Source organism: Sciurus carolinensis, chromosome 13 (genome assembly GCF_902686445.1).
Source record: "Sciurus carolinensis chromosome 13, mSciCar1.2, whole genome shotgun sequence".
NCBI lineage: Eukaryota > Metazoa > Chordata > Mammalia > Rodentia > Sciuridae > Sciurus > Sciurus carolinensis.
The window spans coordinates 72,986,793-73,008,869 of NC_062225.1; the positions used below are offsets into that span (position 1 = coordinate 72,986,793).

Here is a 22,077-nt window from a genome sequence, read left to right on the forward strand (position 1 = left end):
TATTCCTTGTATTCGGAATCACAGACTGTCTTGTATAACCCTCAAGGAGATTGTATTATGATGGCAACCAAGTCACTAGGGGAGTTTGAGAGCTGGTTTCTCTCTTACTAGTCACAAGTCTGTGTCCTCATGAAACTTCCCTGTCTGCTTTCCTCCTCCTGGTGCCTAGCTGATCTTTGCCCAGACCTACTGCTCCAGTGCTCTTCAGCCTCATTCTCGAGGGCATCAAAGTTGGCTTGAGGAGTCTTCTCCTAGCCCCTTATTGATTCTACTCTCAATATGATATCACCAGCAGGGTGTGGTTGTGCACACCTGTAATCCCAGTGACTCTAGAAGCTGAGGCAGGAGTATCCCAAGTTCAAAGCCAGCCTCAGCAACTTAGTGACTTATCGAGCCCCTAAGCATATTAGGGAGACCCTGTCTCAAAATAAAAAGGGAATATGACTCATTGGTCAAGCACCCCTGGGTTCATCCTTTGTATATTAAAACACACACACACACACACACACACACACACACACACACACATGAATGATATCATCAAGGAATTCAACCTTGGGGTCAAAGAAACAGTCTGGTAATTGTTGATTTCAGTGAAAGCCACATTACAAATTTCCAGATCACCTAATTTGTCTGGTAGCCTCACTTTTGCCAGGCTGATAATTCTGGCCCAGAGTTATTCTAATGAAAATCTGACCTTCGCCTAACTTAATGTCTCGGATGTATATCTTTGTTCTTTTGGTCATCTCTTATTTGGCCAGAGTCAGGATATACAAATTCAGCATAAACTTTAAGGGTTGCAGGTCAGTCAACTTTGAAATTCAGCATGTACCCTACTGGTAGGCCAGGTCATTTTATCATAAGGGAAATGGTCCAAAGATTCCCCTATAACTCCTTCTAACTGTATGGTCTGCCTCTTCTTTTTTCAGTTGCATCTGTATGATATTGAAAGCTGCACTAAGACAATGATCCTCAACTTCTGCTCCTACGTGCAATGGGTTCCTGGAAGTGATGTGCTGGTAGCCCAGAACCGAAATAGCTTGTGTGTGTGGTACAACATTGAGGCACCTGAGAGGGTTACCATGTCCTCTATCAGGGTATGTTGCTGCTAAGGGACCTCAGACATTGTGTCAAGTTTATTAATTAGAGCTCTGAGGAGACCATAAAGGTTGCTTGGTATTCTCTGCCCACCACCCCTTTCTCTGATGGAGTTGGCAAGTTTCCCCATAGTGGACTGGCCTCCAAAGCTATCCTGTTTCCTTATATTATACTAGACCCTTGGCATATGGGTCCTTATTATAGTGGCCCTGGGACTTCACTGAGTTCTGTCTGGGCTGGATGATAGATCACTGGTAGAAGGGGCAGCTCTATGCTAGTCCCTTTGTGTTCGTCCAATGTTATAAGCCATTCACAATTCCTTTCTGTCTCAAATTACAAGTAGAAAACTCCTTTGCTGCCCCATCAAAACATCATATACACCCAGTAGTCTTCCAAAATCTGAGAGGAATCTGTGAGAACAAAGAAGAGACATGGGACCCTGTGCTAGACTAGGTTGACGGGTGTGAGTGTGGATGAAAACGTGATGCTTCTTTTTGTACTTTTTCCATATCTCCATTTTCTATTTTATTGCCTCATTTCAGACTGAAGTCTAAAATTTGTCTTTTTAAAAAATACCCTTTTTTCACTTTTTGGTTTGGAGATTATACATCCTAATTCTGTAGAGGTTACCCTTGAGAGTTTAAAGTTAATCAGCATTTACAGTCTCAAGTTAATCAGCATGTAATCCTCTTTTCCCTGCAAATAATGCAAGGACCTTAAAAGGCTTTAACTTCAGTCTGCCTCCCTTTTGCCATTGTTGTCTAGTATTTTTTATCCCCAAATTAGACATTATTTTATACAGGTAGACTCTAGATTTACCATCCTGGTATCAGTTTCTTTTGTTCACCTTTTCTTCTTGCAATGCCAGTCTACCCTCTGGAATTATTTTTGGTCTTGAAGAATATCATTTAGAAATTTGTTTAGTGAAAATCTCTTTAGCAAAAGACAAGAAGTATTCAGTTTTTGATTATCTGAAAATGTTTTTCATTTAGTTTTTGTTCAGAAGAGACACTTGGACTCGGCACCCAAATCTAGCTTGACAGTTATTTTGTGTTGTGGGTGGTTACTGGGGATTGAACTCAGATGCTTTCCTACTGAGCTATATTCCTAACCCTTTTTATTTCAATTTTAAGATAGGGCCTCTCTGATTTGCCGAGGCTGGCCTTGAACTTGTGATCCTCCTGCTTCAGCCTCCTGAGTTGCTGAAATTATAGGCATGCTTCACCATGCTCATGTCTTTCCTTTTGAGGGGTAGGGTGTACCTGGGATTGAATTCAGGGGCACTTGACTACTGAGCCACATCTCCAACCCTTTTTTGTATTTCATTTAGAGATAGGGTGTCACTGAGTTCCTTAGTGCCTTTCTTTTGCTGAGGCTGGCTTGGAACTCAAGATTCTCCTGCCTCAGCCTCCCGAGTGGCTGGGATACAGGCATGTGCCACCATGCCCGGCTCATCTCTTTTTTTGAGACAGGGTCTCATTATGTTGTCCAGGCTAACCTCAAATTCCTGGACTCAAGTGATCCACCTAGGACTATAAGCATGCATCCTCCTACCCAGTAAGTATAATTTTTTTTCATGCAGTGCTGAGGATTGAATCCACAGTCTCACTCATGCTAAGCACAAACTCTACCACCTCCAGCCCCTAGATAAAAATTATTAAAAATTAATTTTACTTGATCTATATTGTGGTTCCTGTATTTGTGAAAATATATATATTTTTTCATCAGTCTTAGAAATTTCTCAACTATTAATCCCTTCAAATATTGCTTCTTCTCTCCCTTTCTCTAGTTTCTTTATCAGCATTCTTATTAGGCATATCTTAGACTTCTTATTCTATCTCTTGCCTTTTTAACTTCTTTTTCATATTTCCTTTGTTTTTGCTCTATACTACATTCTGGATAATTTCTTTAGGCCCACCTTTCAGTTCCTTAATGCACTTTTCATTCTTGTCTAATTTGTTAGTTAAACTATCTACTGAGGTTTTATTTCAGAAATTAAATTTTTCATAAAATTTTATTTGGTTCTTTCTCTGATCTACTTTATTATTTTGATAGTCTCTTATTTCTATTTTTTTTTTAACTGGGGATTGAACCTAGGGGCACTTTACCACTGAGCCTAATCCCCAGTGGACCCCCCTGCCCCTGTGCCGCGTTTTTTTTTTTTTTTGAGAAAGGGTCTAAGTTTTTTAGTACCTTGCTAAATTGCTGAGACTGGCTTTGAACTTGCAGTCCTTTTGCCTCAGCCTCCTGAGTTGCTGGGATTGTAGACCTGTGCCACCACATCCAGCAATAGTCTCTTATTTCTTGCTTAATTTTCCATTCTGTCTTTTGGGTCTTTAAGCATTTCATACTTAGTTCATAATTATTTTATTATCTGTAACTTTTTTAAATTCCAATGCATTATTTGTAACTTGTTTTAAATATCTGAAATTTTTGAAGGAGCTAAAACTGCTGTTTATAATTATCATTTATTCTTTCATAATGATTTATTTTCTTGTATTTTGGTGATTTTTTTAATTGTGAGCTCAAGTACTCTGAATGTAATCTTTCAGGATCTTGAGACAAGTTTTTGGGCTCATGAACATATTTTCTACCAGAAAGAGTTTACATTTGCTTTTATAGGAATCAGCATGTTAATGATCTATAACCACTTGGTTTTGTTCCCTTCACTAAAGAGTGGACCCCACATTTAATGAGAGATCTCTTTCAGCTTCCACGTCCTACTGAAGGGCTCAAGTTTTATTTTCCTGATACTGTTTGCCTTCAGGGCAACTGTATTTGCCCCCTTGCCCAATTTCCATTTTTCCTGCTCAGATTTTTATCATATTGATTTTTTTTTCTATCTGATCTCTTTTTGAGAGGGATGGGTAGGATATGGGTAGGAAACATTCTTAGCGATTTTTTCAGGTGAGCTCAACAGTGCATTAAAAAATTATATTCCAAGCCAGGTATGGTGTCACATGCCTATTTTTCCATTGACTTGGGAGGCTTAAACAGGAGGATTGCAAGTTCAAAGTCAGCCTGAGCAACTTAGTGAGGCCCTAAGCAACTTAGTGAAACCCTGTCTCAAAATTTAAAAAATAAAAAAAAATTGGGGATGTGACTCTTGTTTAAGCACCCCTGGGTTCAATTCCTGGTACCAAAAAATAAATAAATAAATAAATAAAGGTGGAGGACTGAGATTGTGGCATGTGGTAGAGCGCTTGCCTAGCATGTGTGAAGCCCTGGGTTCCATTCTCAGCACCACACGTAAATAAATAAAATAAAGGTCCATTGACAATTAAAAAAAATATTAAAAAAGAAAGAATACCTGGTCTGTGGTATTGCTAGAAGAAGCAGATACTACCCTTTGTCATCGCACCTCCGGGCTTTGTTTTGGTGCTGTCACATCTGTGCATGTACTTTGAACCCAAGGATATTATCATAGATACGGCATTTTTATCTGATTGACAGAAACTGAGAGGTTAGGAAAACAAGGACCAGTGTAATTCCCTCCATGTGCGAGCACTGCAGTTGGGTGAGGGTGGGTCTGTTCTGCAGTTGATTCAGTGGAAATACTAATCTGGAATTTGGGGGGATGGGGGCATGAACTTTTACAGGGTGATGTTATAGGTCTGGAACGGGGCGGGGGAAAGACGGAGGTGATGGTGACAGAAGGTGTGACTACCGTTGCCTATATGCTGGACGAGGGCCTTATCGAGTTTGGAACAGCCATTGATGATGGCAATTACACCCGGTGAGAGGCTGCTGATAACCATTGTGGCAATGGAAGAGCCTGGGTCTGAGGGGGGATTGGGGTGGCTTGTGAAACTAGCCACATCTGATTAAGGACTCGTGATTTCAGGGGAAGACCAAACAAACAGGGCAAATAATTGCTTGGCCCCTCCCCTCCCTGTGCCCCAGCACCAGTATTCCTCTGTGTCTTCTGGACCCTGCCCTCATTTCTTATCCTGTTTTCTTTCCTCTCCAGGGCAACGGCCTTCTTGGAGACCCTGGAAATGACTCCAGAAACAGAGGCAATGTGGAAAACCTTGAGTAAATTGGCACTAGAGGCAAGGCAGCTACACATTGCTGAGAGGTGAGGTAGATGTGTAGAACTGAGGTGCCTGGTGGCTAGCCTGATGGGGCTCACAGGGATTGACCCATGGGCTGCTCCTGCCCAGTGTGTAGGCACTGCTTCTCTTCCCATTGCCAACGAGTATGAGAGCCCTTCTGTGGAGCATTTATTCTGAACACCCTTCCGTCCTAGATTATAAGGGAATGTCTTTCTGCTTCCCCTTCTTGTAACACTCATATTCTTGTGAGTGTTTGTAACACTCATATTCTTCAGTCCCATGTATGTTGATGTGTCTATTCCAGACATGAGATTCTAGCCTCCTTGAGTTCAAACCTTCCTTCCACTTACCAACTTGTGTAACCTTAGAGAAGTTATTTATCCTTTTAAAACCTGGACTTTAATTTTCTCTATGTAAAATAGAAATAATATTAATATTTACCTCATAGATGGCAAAGAAGAATGGTAATGGCAGTGGGTAGTGAAGAACAAATGAGAGAATCTTGCAAAGAGCTTACAGTAGTATAAGTGCTCAATAAATTTCAGCTGCTGCTATTTTGGCTAGGAACCATTGTTGATCCCTTTTTCCCCATTCCCCCAAAAGACTCTCAGCAAGTTTTAAGAACTCAGTCTTCAAAATATATCCCAGTATATCTGCTATCTGGTCCAACCCTACTACCTGCCCCTAGTGTAGACCACTGCCATCTTCTATCTGAAGTATTATGAAGCCTCTTATTGAGCCTCACTGATACTAGTTTTGTACCCCGGCTATTCACTGATTACCAATGAGGTAATTTTTTAAAAAACATAAGTTAGCTGGGTTCAGTAGCTCACTCCTCTAATCCCACAACTCAGGAAGCTGAGGTAAAAGGATCTCAAGTTGAAGGCTAGCCTCAGAAACTAAGTGAGACCCTGTCTCAAAATATAAAAAAAGAATTGGGGATGTAGCTCATGTGTAGATTCAATTCCATGTGTGGATTCAATTCCAGTACCATAAAAAATAAAAAGTTAAATTGTAGTCATTTTTGTGACTTTCCAATAGCTTACTGTTATACTTAGTATAAGACCCAGACTTCTGTGGCTTTGCAAATATTTGGCCTCTGTTTTCCTCTTGTACCTATTAACTACTTGCCCATTACTCTCCAGCCACACGGTATCCAACCTCATTCTTTTTTTTTTTTTTTTTTTTTTTTTTGTGGGTACTAGGGCTTGAACTCAGGCGTTTGACCGCTGAGCCACAACTCCAGCCCTATTTTGTATTTTATTTAGAGACAGGGTCTCACTGAGTTGCTTAGGGTCTCGCTAAGTTGCTAAGGCTGACTTTGAACTTGCGATCCTCCTGCCTCAGCTTCCTGAGCCACTGGGATTATAGGCATGTACCACTATGCCCAGCTCCAAGCTCATTCTTGCTATGGACCTTTTCATTAGTCGTTCCTTCTCTCTGGAGTGACTTTTCCCCATCTTGCCATGACTGACTCTTGTACTCAGGTATCAGCTCAAACATTAACTCCTCAAAGAGGCTTTCTCTGACTACCAATTTAAATCATTTGCTCAGTTACTAATGACAGTATTCCCCTGGTATATCTTACTTTTATTTTTCCAAGTTATCCTTGTTTATTTTTACTATTATTTGTTTATACTACAATGGAAGTTCTCTGGGAGTAAGGCCTTCATCTTCCTTTTCTCCCATTAGGCCTCCAGTGACAAGAAGAGTGCCTGGCACATAGTAGATGCTCAGTAATATATTTGCTGAACCAATGGCTTACTGATGATTGAGTAATAATGTTACTATTAATATTATTGCCTCCATGCTGTAGGTGCTTTTCTGCTTTGGGCCATGTAGCAAAAGCCCGGTTCCTGCATGAGACCAATGAGATTGCAGATCAGGTGTCCAGGGAATATGCAAGTATTATTCTCTTGACTCATTTAGTTTCTCAAGCTGAGATTTCTTCATATTCAGTCCCATGATTCCTAGTTTTCCATCTATCTCTAGTTTCTTTCACCCTGTCCACCCCTCTTCTACCCTCAAATTGGACCATTTTGGAACTGCTTCTCAAGTTTGTTATCCTGTGTCCTTCCTGCCTTTCTGTCTCAACCCACTTAGACAGAATGACAAGAACCTTCTTTTACCCCGCAGGGTGGAGAAGGAACAGACTTCTATCAGGTCCGAGCACGTCTAGCCATGCTGGAGAAGAACTACAAACTGGCTGAAATGATCTTCTTAGAACAGGTAACAGAAAAAGAGGAACAGGACAGAAGAGAGAAGCTGAGGCAAAATCAAGAAGGAAAGTGGGCACTTGCTTATTAGGATTCCCCAAAGGTTTGAGGGAGAGTTTCTGGAGAGGTTTATAGAGTTAATTTTCCTCCTCCCCTCATTTCCTTCTCTTATGTGTCTTTATCTCGCAAACTTCCTCCTTTGGTCTTCAATTATTTATCTCTTTTATAAACAGTCTACAATGTTCCCTCTATTCCAGAGCCTGTCTGTGCCATTCTTACGTACAAGGGTAGTGTCAGGCTTTGTGGGACTCCAAACTTATACAATATGAGGAACCCTCTTTAAGAAAAATGACCTTCAGAGGGTCTGGGGAAATAAGGAGCCCTGTGGAAATAAGAAGCTTAGACTTCTTTTAGTTTCATAGTAAATCCAACTCTGGGACTAGGAGTGTGGCTCAGTGGTAGAGCATGTGCTTAGTATGCATAAGGTCCTAGGTTTGATCCCTAGCACTATAACAAACAAACAAATAAAAACAGAGCTAGAGAAAGAAAAATCTTCCTCTGTTTATTCAATAAGTAAAGGGTGAGGCTCTTGGTTCTCGTGGCCAGGCATCATAAACAGGCTGAGCAGGGCACACTGGTTTTTGACCCTCATGTCTTCCCTTTGTCTTCTGCCTGGTTCCCCTAGAATGCGGTTGAGGAAGCTATGGACATGTACCAGGAGCTTCACCGTTGGGATGAGTGTATTGCTGTGGCCGAGGCCAAGGTACTTGTTCTGTCTTCTCCACAGTTGTTCAGAATTTGGTCCCACCAATTTCAGAAACCTCCTCTTGTCAAGGAGACTATAGGAATTAGAATAGTGTTGGGGCTGGGACCTGATATGATAAAAAGTTAAGATACGGGTGGTCTGGGGGACTTGGTGCAATGGCTCATGCCTGTAATGCTAGCCATTTGGGAGGTTGAGGAAAGAGAATTGCAGATTTGAGACCAGACTTACCATCTTAGCAAGACCTTGCTTCAAAAGGACTGGGGATGTAGCTCAGTGGCAAAGTACCCCTGGGTTCAATCCCCACCCCTCCACCCCTCAAACAAAGATATGGTTGACCTGGGAAGATTTCTACTGTTACAGAAGGATTGGAGAGGCAAGAAAAGCAGAAGGGCAAGAAGGAGGGATATGACTTCTGTTTCTCCTCTGTGCATATCCAGGGACACCCAGCCCTGGAGAAACTACGTCGGGATTACTACCAGTGGCTGATGGACACACAGCAAGAGGAGCGAGCAGGTGAACTACAGGAGAGCCAAGGGGATGGGCTAGCAGCCATCAGCCTCTACCTCAAAGCTGGGCTCCCTGCCAAAGCTGCTCGGCTGGTGCTGACCCGAGAGGAGCTGCTAGCCAACACAGAGTTGGTGGAGCACATCACCACAGCTCTCATCAAGGGCGAGCTCTATGAAAGGGTAGGACCGATTTCCTTTTCTTAGACCTTATCTCTTGGGCTCCATACACCTCTCCCACCTAGAGGAGTCTTGGGGTGCATTCCTTCTTTGTGGAGCTGAGTCTTGATTTTCTGTCATAGAGGTTTCATTGCAGTAACATGGTATGTGTTAATAGGCAGGTGACCTCTTTGAGAAGATTCGAAATCCACAACGGGCCCTTGAGTGCTACTGTAAAGGCAATGCTTTCATGAAAGGTATAAGCTGTCCCTTATGTTATACACTCTTGCTCACCCAGTTTCCTAACACTTCTTTTGGGGCATCTATTCATGTTGACTGGCTTCACTTCTCCACTTCTCACTCGTTCTCTATGCTTCATTTCCCTGTTCTATTATTCCGTGTTTATCCCTGTAAATCTGAGCCAAGTGCCTTGTCTGTCCCTGGCAGCGGTGGAGCTGGCTCGATTGGCCTTCCCAGTGGAGGTGGTGAGACTAGAGGAGGCTTGGGGGGACCACTTGGTGCAACAGAAGCAGCTTGATGCAGCCATTAATCATTACATTGAAGCCAGGTATGGTAGCATGGGAGTATAATGTAGATTTGGGCCTGAAGTGAGAATCAATGGGGTAGGGGAGGATACCACAGCCTAGAAGAAAAGACTCAAAATGTAATTGGGACTGGGGATATAGCTTAGTGGTAGAAGACTTGCCTAACATATGCAAGGGTTTGATCTCTAGCACTGCGGGGGGTAAAAAAAGATTGGCATGTGCTTAAGGGGCACTTTAGCTGGGTATATTGGCACTCAACTGAATCTCAGTGACTCAGGAGGCTGAGGCAGGAGATTGCAAGTTTGAGGCCAGGCTTGACAACTTAATGAAACCCTATCTCAAAATAAAAGCAAAAAAGGGCTGGTAGTGTTGCTCAGTGGTAGAGTACCACAGGTTTAGTCCCTAGTCCTGCAAAAAAAGTGAGGGGGCCTCTTTACTCCCATTCATCTTCCTCTTTCCTCCCATTCATCTTCCTCTTTCCTCATACATATTTATGTCTTTCCCTACTATGCCAGGTGCTCCATTAAAGCAATTGAAGCTGCCCTGGGTGCCCGCCAGTGGAAGAAGGCAATTTATATTTTAGATCTACAGGACCGGAACACTGCGTCCAAATACTATCCTCGCGTGGCCCAGCACTATGCGTCTCTGCAGGAGTATGAAGTAAGGGAGAGAGAACTTGAGGGAATGCAGTACAGGGGAGTCAAGTAGGTACCCAGAACAGAAAGTAGAGTCCAGCTCACCAAATCCTTCTTTCTGGGACCCAAACAGCACTACCATAATAAATAGGAAGAAAAATGGTTTACTTCCCCAATTTTATCCCAGCATGGCACAGACCTTCCTCCCAGACATATAGGGTGATCTCTAACTCTTCCTGTGCCAGCATGCATATTCTTCATGAATAACTCAGCATAGCTACAATGTGGAATTGCCTTGCATTGCAGAATTGTGAGGCCCTTTAAAATTCCACTATATTGTTCTCATACTGCTTTGGGCAGGTCTTTTTTCTAAACAATAGGTGGTATAATTCACCTATACTCATTCTTTCTTCTCTATTATTGTAAGATAGTATCCCAGTCTTTCCACCACCCCAACTGTAGTTAGTTTCTTCTTCCTAAAAGCTGCTTTAACTCTGTTCTGACCTTTTGCATCTGCCTCTCCAACTACAGATTGCTGAGGAGCTCTATATTAAGGGAGACCGGACCAAAGATGCAATAGATATGTACACCCAGGCTGGCCGCTGGGAGCAAGCCCACAAGGTAGAAAATGGATGAAATTCATGATGAGAGAAGGCTTCTTAGTCGTTATGTTGCCTCATTCCTTGGTCTCTGATCTCCCTCCTTCACTGGGTTCCTGGAAAGCTGAGAAAGAGTTCCAAAATATAGTCTGGATGATTTTGATCCCTACCCATGGGGAAAGAAGAGATAAGGAGAAGCTCCTGTCCCTGAGCCTATAATTCTTAAGAGAGCAAGTGGATTTGGGAGTTGAGCTTTGGTTACTTTTAATTTTGTTCTAAAGCCTATACTCCAGAGCTCAGTGGGGGCAGTAGGAGCATAGGATTTGGAGCACATGCCCCACAGTACCAGGCCTCACAAACTCTCCTGCCTTAGCAGAATATAGTTCTGCTTCTGCTTCTTATGAAATTGAAATTCTCTGAACTGACTAGTAGAGTGAATAGTAACCAAACTCCTGTGATTGCTGGGAGAGTTCCGAATCCCTGAGCAGACAAGTTCCCTTGAAGACCTGCTTCCCTTGGGAATTGGCTCCTGAGGCTACCCAGAATCTATGTGTCTGCACAGCTAGCAATGAAGTGCATGCGACCAGAAGATGTGTCTGTGCTATACATCACACAAGCCCAGGAAATGGAGAAGCAGGGCAAGTACCGTGAGGCTGAGAGGTGAGGCATCAGAGCTAGGAGAAGGGATGATGGGGTCTGAGGATGCTTGCCCTCTGCCCGAAAGCAATGGCAGCAGGGATCTAGGTATAGGAGGCCACTGGTGTATCTCCTGTCCACAGGCTGTATGTGACAGTGGAAGAGCCTGATCTTGCCATCACCATGTTCAAAAAGCACAAGTTGTATGATGACATGATCCGCCTGGTAGGGAAGTACCACCCAGATCTACTCAGTGACACACACCTCCATCTGGGCAAGGTGAGCCCTTCTCTTGGTCCTGCCCACCTCTTGCCCAGCCAGGCTTCTTCCATGCCCCCTGTCCATCCTGATCTATCTTCCTGCAGGAGCTGGAGGCTGAAGGCCGACTGCAGGAGGCTGAGTACCACTACCTTGAGGCCCAGGAATGGAAGGCAACAGTGAACATGTATCGCTCCAGTGGGCTCTGGGAAGAGGCCTACCGGGTAAGGAGAACATGCCACACCAGGGTACATCAGTTCCTCTTTCCCACTTTCAAGTGACTAATTCTAAACTGTTCATAGCATCTTCGAAAATGTAATGAAGACCAGAATTTCTTTTATCAAAAACATGTTCACATCTGAATTCACAAAATTTCACTTATAATTTAAGTGTTGTGGACTTCCTAAAGCCCATCCTTGGTCCCTAAGCATTTCAACCCAAGTTAAAAGACCTACTTGGTGGTTTAGAACACATACCTTATCCTCATTATAGCTGAGGTCAGGAGGTCAGAGATGAGAAGGGAGCATACTCTGCAGTGGGGAGTTGTCCAGTGACATTGTTTTGCAGGTGGCCAAGGCTCATGGAGGAGCTAATGCCCACAAACATGTGGCCTACCTGTGGGCAAAGAGCCTGGGAGGAGAGGCTGCAGTTAGACTGCTTAACAAGCTGGGACTCCTGGAGGCTGCTGTTGACCATGCTGCTGACAATTGGTGAGGCCTGAAGCCTACTTTCCACTGGCCCCATCCCAGTCAGATCCCCTACATAGAGAAAGAAAACATGTTTAACTGAGAAGTATTTCTAAAAACTGAGGCAAGAATGAAGCAGTGTGGTAAGGCGAGATCCTTGGAAGGATACAATAGAATGACAAGAATAAATTCATTAAGTCTGCTCCTATTTGCTAGGGACTCAGTGTTTCATCTTTGGCAGTTCTGAGAAGGGTGGAAAGGGAGCAGCTTGGAAAGCTAGGACCGCACTGAACCACTAACTTAGTTCTGGGTAACGGAAGTGTGAGTCTGTTAAATGCAAAGTGAGCTTTTCTTTTTCTTTTTCTTTTTTTTTCATTTTGGTACTAGGGAGTGAATCCAGGGATGCTTAACCACTGAGCCACATCCTTGGCCCTTTTTTATATTTTATTTAGAGACAGGGTCTCACTGAGTTACTTAGGGCCTTGCTAAGGTACTGAGGCTGGCTTTGAACTCATGATCCTCCTGCCCCAGCCTCCTGAGCTGTGGGGATTACAGGCATGTGCCAGGGAGCCTAGCAAAATGAGCTTTTCTTAAGCAAAAGTTACAAAGGTCAGGAAGAGAATCAGATCCCTGAGGGTAGTCTTGCTTGTCTTTGGAGAGACCATTTTTTGCTAATGTGACCAGAGCTCAGGAGAGGATGTGGGAGCAGCAGGAGCCCTTCTTACCTCTGCCTTTCCTGATCTTATGCCCACCCTCCTTCCTCATGACCAGCTGAACTCAGGGAAAGCATAGACTTGTTCAGACACTTCTGGATCCATGGTGACAGTGACGTAATCATTATAGGGTTGCCTGTTGTCTTCTTTTACATCTCTCCATGCTTCTTTGTCACTTCATATCTGTTATTTTGAAAGCTATCCCTTTTTCTCCTGTCAATTCTTGCCCTTTCTCAGTTTTCTCTTGCCTTCTGTAAGTATTAAGTAGGCAAACCCTGTCTGTACCTTCTGTTTCAGCTCCTTTGAGTTTGCTTTTGAGCTCTCCCGGCTAGCACTCAAGCATAAAACCCCGGAGATTCATCTCAGATATGCTATGTACCTGGAGGATGAGGTATGGATGTTGTTGTTGTTATTATTATTATTATTATTTTACTGGGGATTGAACCCAGGGTTGCTTAATCACTGAGCCACATCCTCAGCCTTTTTAAAATATTTTACTTAGAGACAGGGTCTTGATAAGTTACTGAGGCTGACTTTGAACTGGTGATCCACCTGCCTCAGTCTCCCAAGCCACTGGGATTACAGGCGTGTGCTACCACACCCAGCATGGATATGATTTTCACCCTCCTGTTCTGGCCCCTAGCCACTACTGCCAGGTGTTCAAACCCCCATCTCCTGGCTTCTTGTAATGCCAGCTATCCTCTCATCACATGTGGCTGCCTTTTCTTTTCCTACAGGGTAAGTTTGAAGAGGCTGAAGCTGAATTCATCAGAGCTGGTAAACCCAAGGAGGCAGTCCTCATGTAAGTTACCCCATAAATTCCTTATCCTGTCCTCCCAGTCACAACCCCAGGATCTTTCAGGTCATCTTCACCTTCATTCAGACCAATAAACAGTACCAGTAAATCTGACACCCCCTCAGTGACATAGCTGTTTATATCCTGCTGTTAAGGCTTCAGTCCTATACTTAGTATCTCCTATGTCTCCATATGGGGCAGGTTTGTCCACAACCAGGATTGGGAGGCAGCTCAGCGTGTGGCTGAGGCCCATGACCCAGACAGTGTTGCTGAGGTGCTTGTGGGACAGGCTCGTGGGGCCTTGGAGGAGAAGGACTTTCAGAAAGCAGAAGGGCTGCTGCTTCGGGCCCAGAGACCAGGACTTGCCCTCAATTATTATAAGGTGGGATACTGGATTTGGGGCCATGAAGGGAGGATGAGAGTATGAGCTACCATAGAGAGCCATGCCGGCCCTGGTACTAAAAGACTAGAGAGGGAGGAGGACAAGCAAGAACAAGAGAGGTCCAAGGACCCAGGAATCCTTGTGTGGCAGTGAGAAGCTTCCATGCTTCCCCTCTGTCCTGATACCTGAAATTCTGAGTAGGAAGCTGGACTATGGAGTGATGCTCTGCGGATCTGCAAGGACTATGTTCCTGGTCAACTTGAGGCCTTGCAGGAAGAATATGAGCGGGAAGCCACCAAGAAGGGGGCCAGGTATGAAGCCAGAGGTCCCCACAACATTGGCAGTGCTGGGGGATAGAGGTCACGAGGTGCACAGGATAGGCCACGCTGCTTCTCTTCATTTCTGGACACATACACTCTCATCTCCACAGGGGTGTGGAGGGACTGGTGGAACAAGCTAGACAGTGGGAGCAGGCCGGAGAGTATAGCCGTGCAGTCGACTGCTACCTCAAAGTGCGGGACTCTGGAAGCAGCAGCCTGGTGGAGAAGTGCTGGATGAAGGTAAGGGCGTCAGGCCTTCTAGGCCCTCCTTTCCCTGGGTCCTTTCACACACACAGATCAGCTTCTCAAACATTCATCTTTATCCTCCTGTGTCTTCCTGTTTTCAGTCAGGTAACAGATATCTATTGGGGGGCCTGCTGTATGCTAGAGCCAGAACCTATGAAGACTGTGAATGGGGGTGTAAGACAGAGCTCTGAAATCCAGAAGTTAGAAGTTAGAGGAAGACATGGGTCAATTAATTAACATTGTATCTGAGAAGAGACTAAAGGATATAAATTAAAGTGGAGTTCAAGGAAGGGTGAGATATCTGTGGGCTGGAACTGGAAAATCAAGTCCAGACTCATGAGAGGCCATGACAAAAGCATGGACTCCTCTTCCACCCAGCAACTCTGGAATAAAAACCTGCAGCAGATTAAGCCAGTCCAGTACATTTCCCTAATTCTAAGACAAATAGTATTAGGGAAACAGAACCAATAGGGTGTGTATGTGAGAGAAGTAAAAAATTGGCTCACACGATTTTATGGAAGTAGACAAGTCACAATCTGCAGGGTGACTGGCACACTGGAAGCCCAGGAGAACTGATGGTGTTGTTGCTGTTTGAAGGTGTCCAGATTCCAGATGCAGAAAGAGTCAGTGTATAAGTTCAGTGTGAAAGCAGTAAAAAGACAAGTTCCCAATTCAAAGACATTCAGGAAGGAAGAATTCTCTTACATGGGGAAGAACCAGGATTTTTGTTCTATTCAGGTCTTCCTAACAGATAATAGAATGAATTGGGCTTAACTTTCCTATGTTCATATATGAATACATGACCACTGTGACTCTACATCATATACAGCCACAAGAATGGGAAGTTAGGGGCTGGGGTTGTAGCTCAGTGGTAGAGTGCTTGCCTAGCATGCATGAGGCACTGGATTTGATTCTCAGCACCACATATAAATAAAGGTCTATTGACAACTAAAAGAAATCAAAAAAAGAATGGGAAGTTGTACACCATGTATGTATAATATGTCCAAATATACTCCACTGTCATGTATATATCTAAAAAAACCAAAATTTTAAAAATTCAGTGAAAAAAAAATCCTCACAGAAATACCCAAAATAATGTTTGACCAGATATGGATACTATGAGTACCACAACTACACATAAAATAACCATCACACATATAATCACAATCAGGATGCATGTCTGATTTAAAGACTGTACCTCAGATACAGTACAGTCTGGTATTGGGAGTCGTGGAAGGTTGACTCCTCTAAATTCAATGTTGGTGTGATGATGCCCCTGCAAGATGTCTCTTAGGTTTCTGAGGTCTGATCATTGAATAGCCCCTAGAAATTGGAACAAAGGAAGTAGAAAGATGGCTGATGATGGGTTATGAGATTCTAGCAGATGTTAATCTGTAAGTATTCATTAAGCATCTGTTGTGTTTTATTCTGGAGCACTGTTTATGGGGTTTTTACATGACTTGGCCTTCTTCAGATTGAGGATAGCAGGGGAGGGAAATACTGTTTAAGCTTTGAAGGGTTCAGCAGACCAAAAAGGCAAGAATAGTTGAGGGAAAGAGCAGGGGGGATTAGCATAGACTGTAGCTAAACTGGATCTTGTGGAAATTAAAATCTGGGAAAGATGTCAGCCTCACACTGAAAAGAAGGTGACCTTCTAGGATGCTTGGGTTTAAAGAATGACTGAGTTTTAAGTGTTGAAAGGAATCATCAAAATCATCTAGACGAGCACTGTCTGCTAGAAATGTACAAGTCACAAATGTATGCTGCATGTGTAAATTTAAATTTTCTAGAAGCCATGTTAAAAAATAATTGTAATATATTTTATTCAACCAAGTTTATCTAAAATATTGCCACTTCAATATATACCCATCAAGCTTAACATTGTCAAGATATTTCTCTCTTTTTTTTTGTACTGTCTTCAAAATCTAGTACATATAAATAAAGAAACCGAGGTTTGTAAAAGCCCAACACAAATAATTGCCAGATGCCTGGACTCTTTATTTCAGAAGTTCTTTCCCTATACTATACTACCAAGATTCTATTTGTGACAAAGAACTTGAGAAACCAGTTTATCACAGGGAGCAGCACCAAATACAGTGACCTCAGACAGCCAAGGAAGTATCTGAGTTATAGTGGGCAGAACAGAACAGATAGGTCCACTGATGGCCAACTAAAGGAACCAAAGGGTTATGAATGAAGTTTTGCCCAGAAGGGTAGAAGGTGAAGGAGAACACAAGAGAGAAAGTCGGCATCTGGAGGGGAAACGTATGAAATGGGTGAGATCAAGTGTTTGTCTCTCCTACTCATTCCATCTTTTCAACCACTCAGGCAGCCGAACTTGCCATCAAATTTCTACCTCCCCAGCGCAGTCTGGAAGTAGTTCGGGCAGTAGGACCCCAGCTGATTGGAATTGGAAAGCACAGTGCAGTAAGTAGAGTGCTAGGACTGAAAAGAGTCCACAGAAATCAGTGGAATGGTGATATCACACCCAGGTGTGTGAAGTGGGTGTCTTGGCAGGTGCGGCAATGTTCTGGGGAAACGGGGGAGAGCTCACCAAGAGCAAACTGGGGCTTTGAGGGGAAAGATGGTCTCCACTTTGATGTCCCACTGTTCAGGCTGCAGAGCTCTATCTGAACCTAGACCTTGTCAAGGAAGCAATTGATGCTTTCATTGAGGGTGAAGAGTGGAACAAGGCTAAGCGTGTGGCCAAGGAGTTAGATCCCCGGTAAGCTCATGCTCCTTCTCACTGGGAAATTATCTTTTACTTCTTTTTGTAAATACTGGGAAAACATTCTTTTGGGGAGGGTTGCTTCTCAAGACAATGAAGTTAGAGATCTCTTTCCAATTTTCCCATCTTCACAGGTATGAAGACTATGTGGACCAGCATTATAAGGAATTCCTCAAGAACCAGGGCAAAGTGGACTCGGTGAGACTTGCAGTTAGTGAGAGACAGGATGCAGGGACAGGGCTGGAGGGGTAGCTCAGTGGTAGAGCACTTGCCTAGCATGTGTGAGGCTCTGAGTTCAATCCCCAGTGTTACAAAATCAGCAACAAACAGATTAGAAGCAGAATTTGAGGGAGAAGTGCTAGAGATTCTCTCCCTCTTCTCCCCCTGATCATCTCTTCTGAACTGTCCTTTGCATTGAACTCTAGCTGGTGGGTGTGGACGTGATCGCTGCCTTGGACCTGTATGTGGAGCAGGGCCAGTGGGACAAATGCATTGAAACAGCTACTAAGCAGGTGCTCCTCTCTCCTCCCCATTCCCAGATACATTTTCCCTTGATTCTGACAGCTCTGGAGCTGCCTCTCTTACCTCCACCAGAAACTAATCCCCAGAGATTCCCTAATCAGTACCAGAGAGTGCAGTCTGATGCTGCTTCCCATTCTGAAATTGGAATCAGAGTTGCCTATGCCCATTGCCTCCTAAACAAGTCCACAGCCTCGTCACTACCCTTCCCTCCCTGCCTGGCCTTACTGATCCCTTCCTCACCTGTGCTTTTCCTCCACACCTGGACAGAACTACAAGATTTTGCACAAGTACGTGGCTTTGTATGCAACTCACCTGATTCGGGAGGGTGGCTCTGCCCAGGCACTGGCCCTCTATGTGCAACATGGAGCCCCTGCTAACCCACAGGTACCAGCCTTCTCCTCGAGGTGAATGTTTCCACCAGGGGATTCTTTCTTCTTCTAGAATCACCCATCCATCCCTTCAGGGACTGTCTTCTACCCTTTGAGAATATCATGCCCAGAATCCCCAACTAACCTCTCCTGATGTGTAACCTCTCTAGAGGACTTATCCTTTGAAGAACACCCAATGAGCTACTTGTGCTCCTTGCACCCAAGGACCAGTCTTTTAGAGGAGTCCTGCACACCTCTCCAAAGCTTACTTACTGACTTCCTCCAGAGAGTAAACATTGCCCTCCTATCAGAATCACAGCTCTCTGGGATATTAGTCCATTAATATTGTGACTGCATTCACATTCATGTATTTGCCCAAACTCACAGAGTACCAGCTCATAAGTAGTTATTTTCTCACTCTTCTCTCTTCTCCAGAAATAATTGGCACTTTTCTGCATCAATGTCCCCCTTCCTCCTACAGTGGCTAGGCACAGTAGCACACCTACAATCCTAGCAACTTGGGAGGTTGAGGCAAGAGGATCACAAGTTTGAAGCAAGCCAGCCTCAGCAATTTATTGAGATTCTGTCTCAAAATAAAAAGTAAAAAGGGCAGGGGATATAGCCCAGTGGTAGAGCACCTTTGGCTAGGTTCAATCCCCAATACCTCCCCCCACCCCCCAAAAAAACCCACACAATCACTCTCCTCCCTTTGGCTTCACTTCCACTGACTTTCTCTTTTGCTTGAGCCCCTCACTCAGATCCCCTTCTCCCTTTACCTCTAGAACTTCAACATCTACAAAAGAATCTTCACTGACATGGTCAGCTCTCCTGGGACCAACAGTGCTGAGGCCTATCATAGCTGGGCTGATCTTAGGGATGTCCTTTTCAACCTGGTGAGTAAGTTGGGTCCACAGTGGAGTAAAAGGGTTTCTCTTGGGCTGGGATATAACTGAGTAGTAAGAGCACTTGCCTAGCATGTGCAAGGCTCTGGGTTCAATCCCTAGGACTGCGGGAAAAAAGGAAAAAAAAAAAACTCTTCCACCTGTCCCCATCCTAGTCTCTTTTTTCATGCATATAAACCATAAACTTCTGCTCAGATGTATTTTACCCACCTCTGTCCAGGTAGCCATCAGTGACTTCTCTGTCACCCTGGCCCTTTTCTGACCCCTGAGTCAGGCTACACTCTTTTCCTTCCCTAGTGTGAAAACCTGGTAAAATCCAGTGAGGCCAACTCTCCAGCTCATGAGGAGTTTGAAACGATGCTGCTAATTGCTCATTACTACGCCACTCGCTCTGCTGCCCAGAGCATCAAACAGCTGGTAAGATGCAATGCAGGGAGATGAGGTGCAGGGGACTCAGTAAGACTACATCTTCAAACCTAAGAAACTAAATGAATCCAAGATCTGGATTCCTGAGCTTAGATTCTTGGATCTCCCCAGTTCTCTTCTATATAAATCAGTCTTCAACCCTTGCTGAAATAGGTATTCTTCCTATACTGTTTTGACTTTCTTAGGGCTGTAGACCCATACAGCTTTAGCCTTATTCTTTTTTTTCTTTTTTTTTTTTTTTTTTTTGGTTAGATCCCCAACACCTCACCCATGCAGGCAAGCACTCTACCACTGAGCCACATGTCCAGTACAGTTTCATTGTGTTTAAATCTTCAAATTCCATGATTTCTTTATTTACCTCCTATAACACACACATGCTATTTTATTATTTATTTATTTTTGTAGTACTAAAGATTAAACCCAGGGATGTTCTATCACTGAGCTACAACCCCAGTGTCTTTTTATCTTTTTTTATTTTGAGACAGGGTTTAAGTTGCCAAGGCTGGCCTCAAACTTATCCTGCTTCACTCTCCCAAGTTGCTGGGATTATAGGCTTACGCCACCATGCCTGGCAATGTATATGTACTTTTGACTTATTTTTATTTATTTATTTATTTATTTATTTATGCTGCTGGGGATTGAACCCAGGGCCTTGTGCTTGACAAGCAATCACTCTACCAACTGAGCTATATCCCCAGCCCTTTGACTTATTTTTGATAATTTGCTGTGTGTTTATTTCATGTAGTTGGATGACAGAATTGTAGAAATGGAAGGAAGCTTAGAAATAATCTAGGCCCAGTTCTCTTATGCTAATGAAAAAAACTAAGAGCAGAACGACTTGAGATACAGATTAGTTTAACACTGATTGTTGGTTTTCTAGTTCTGTGGCTGTTAGTTACAGAATCATTCATCTGGTAACTCAGCCACTTTGCCTTTAATCTCTAGGAAACTGTGGCTGCTAGGCTTTCTGTTTCACTCTTGCGTCACACTCAGCTACTCCCTGCAGACAAGGCCTTCTATGAAGCAGGCACTGCTGCCCAGGTGAGCTGGGACAAGAAAGGGTGGGGCTGAAGAGATAAGAAAATCAAAAGTCGGAAGATAGAGAATAACCCTCGAGCAAAGCTGAGTGTGGGACAGATATAGTTCTCCTATATCCGCCCGCAGTGTTCTCCCTGCATCCAGTTGCATCCAAGCTCAGCTTGCTCACTCCCTTTTGCAATTTTTCTTTGCCATAGGCAGTTGGCTGGGAGAACATGGCCTTCATCTTCCTCAACCGCTTTTTGGATCTTACCGATGTAAGGAATCATGCCCAGAGGTTGGGAGGCTTTGCCTGTGACAAGCTGTACTTACGTCATGGTTGTCCACTTTGCCGTAGGCAATTGAAGAAGGGACTCTGGATGCCCTTGACCACTCTGATTTTCAAGATACAGACATTCCATTTGAGGTGCCACTTCCAGCCAAGCAGCATGTACCGGTAAGGGTGCAAGGTTGGAGAATGGGAAGTTCTCAACAAAGGAGTACAGTAAGAAGGGAGGATAGACACAGTGGAATGCACACCTGTAATCCCAGCGACTCGGAAAACTGAGGCAGGAGGATTGCAAGTCCCAGCCTGGGCAACTTAGCAAGACCCTGTCTCAAAATAAAAATAAAAAAGGAATGGGGATATAGAAGAAGAAAGGAGGACAGCTTTGGGTTGCCAACTTTAGAAGGACCCATGTGCTGGCGTTATAGCCCATCACATAGAGTGCCTGCCTCCCATGCTCGAGACCAGGGTTCGAGACCCCAGCAGCACTGTTACTTCAGGGAAATTGCAAATAGAAGGACCCATGGCTGAAAAGCTGGTATACAGGATGAGGGTGTAGGAAACCCTATCCCCTATGCCACTTGTCCTGCCCTGTGTGAAGCTGTTGCTCCCTTTGTCCTTCCCAGGAAGCCCAGAGAGAAGAGGTTCGAGACTGGGTGCTCACAGTCTCAATGGACCAGCGGCTGGAGCAGGTTCTGCCTCGGGATGAACGTGGTGCCTATGAGGCTTCCCTAGTGGCAGCAAGCACTGGAGTTCGGGCACTTCCCTGCCTCATTACAGGTATAAAACCCCACAGGGCCCCTTATCCTATGGCAGGTAGAAAGGAGGGGGAAACAGAAGGATCAAGAAACTTTATTTCACTTTAATTTAGTAAAGGGCACCTAAGACAAGATGATAGCCCTCCTTATCCCCAGGCTGCTCTTCATTTCTGTCCCCCTCAATCTCTCCCAAACTCCAGTTCTTCTTTTTCTCCTCTTCTACAGGTTACCCCATTCTGAGGAACAAAATTGAATTTAAGCGTCCAGGGAAAGCCGCTAACAAGGACAACTGGAATAAGTTTCTTATGGCTATCAAGGTTAGAGAAGGAAACTTGAATGAAGAGGGCAGAGAGAACAGCATTGCTGGTGGGACTGGGGAAGGCTGGGTGGGATTCCTTCAGAAGGCAGATGCAGACTCTGCATCTGCTCCCCAGGACACTGAGATGAAGCTGACATC

General features: G+C 44.1%; 1 protein-coding gene and 1 non-coding gene across 2 annotated transcripts in view; both read left to right on the forward strand.

Moving 5' to 3' along the window:
• The window catches only part of Ift172 (intraflagellar transport 172), a 35,809-nt gene that overhangs the window by 13,532 nt on the left and 200 nt on the right, over window positions 1-22,077 (forward strand). Inside the window, exons 16-47 of the mRNA XM_047523023.1 lie at window positions 930-1,097; window positions 4,698-4,834; window positions 5,069-5,176; window positions 6,970-7,054; window positions 7,290-7,382; window positions 8,055-8,132; window positions 8,573-8,821; window positions 8,976-9,054; window positions 9,245-9,365; window positions 9,858-10,002; window positions 10,509-10,598; window positions 11,139-11,236; window positions 11,356-11,491; window positions 11,578-11,694; window positions 12,038-12,180; window positions 13,167-13,260; window positions 13,607-13,671; window positions 13,867-14,047; window positions 14,249-14,358; window positions 14,478-14,607; window positions 16,942-17,040; window positions 17,229-17,338; window positions 17,476-17,539; window positions 17,767-17,853; window positions 18,131-18,247; window positions 19,014-19,124; window positions 19,431-19,550; window positions 20,505-20,600; window positions 20,795-20,854; window positions 20,935-21,033; window positions 21,489-21,642; window positions 21,846-21,937. Of these exons, the coding sequence (XP_047378979.1) occupies window positions 930-1,097; window positions 4,698-4,834; window positions 5,069-5,176; window positions 6,970-7,054; window positions 7,290-7,382; window positions 8,055-8,132; window positions 8,573-8,821; window positions 8,976-9,054; window positions 9,245-9,365; window positions 9,858-10,002; window positions 10,509-10,598; window positions 11,139-11,236; window positions 11,356-11,491; window positions 11,578-11,694; window positions 12,038-12,180; window positions 13,167-13,260; window positions 13,607-13,671; window positions 13,867-14,047; window positions 14,249-14,358; window positions 14,478-14,607; window positions 16,942-17,040; window positions 17,229-17,338; window positions 17,476-17,539; window positions 17,767-17,853; window positions 18,131-18,247; window positions 19,014-19,124; window positions 19,431-19,550; window positions 20,505-20,600; window positions 20,795-20,854; window positions 20,935-21,033; window positions 21,489-21,642; window positions 21,846-21,937 (3,636 nt within the window). The remainder of the gene's footprint in view (window positions 1-929; window positions 1,098-4,697; window positions 4,835-5,068; window positions 5,177-6,969; window positions 7,055-7,289; window positions 7,383-8,054; window positions 8,133-8,572; window positions 8,822-8,975; window positions 9,055-9,244; window positions 9,366-9,857; window positions 10,003-10,508; window positions 10,599-11,138; window positions 11,237-11,355; window positions 11,492-11,577; window positions 11,695-12,037; window positions 12,181-13,166; window positions 13,261-13,606; window positions 13,672-13,866; window positions 14,048-14,248; window positions 14,359-14,477; window positions 14,608-16,941; window positions 17,041-17,228; window positions 17,339-17,475; window positions 17,540-17,766; window positions 17,854-18,130; window positions 18,248-19,013; window positions 19,125-19,430; window positions 19,551-20,504; window positions 20,601-20,794; window positions 20,855-20,934; window positions 21,034-21,488; window positions 21,643-21,845; window positions 21,938-22,077) is intronic.
• Window positions 7,810-7,882, forward strand: Trnat-agu (transfer RNA threonine (anticodon AGU)). The gene has a single exon. It is a non-coding gene; the product is annotated as a tRNA-Thr (tRNA).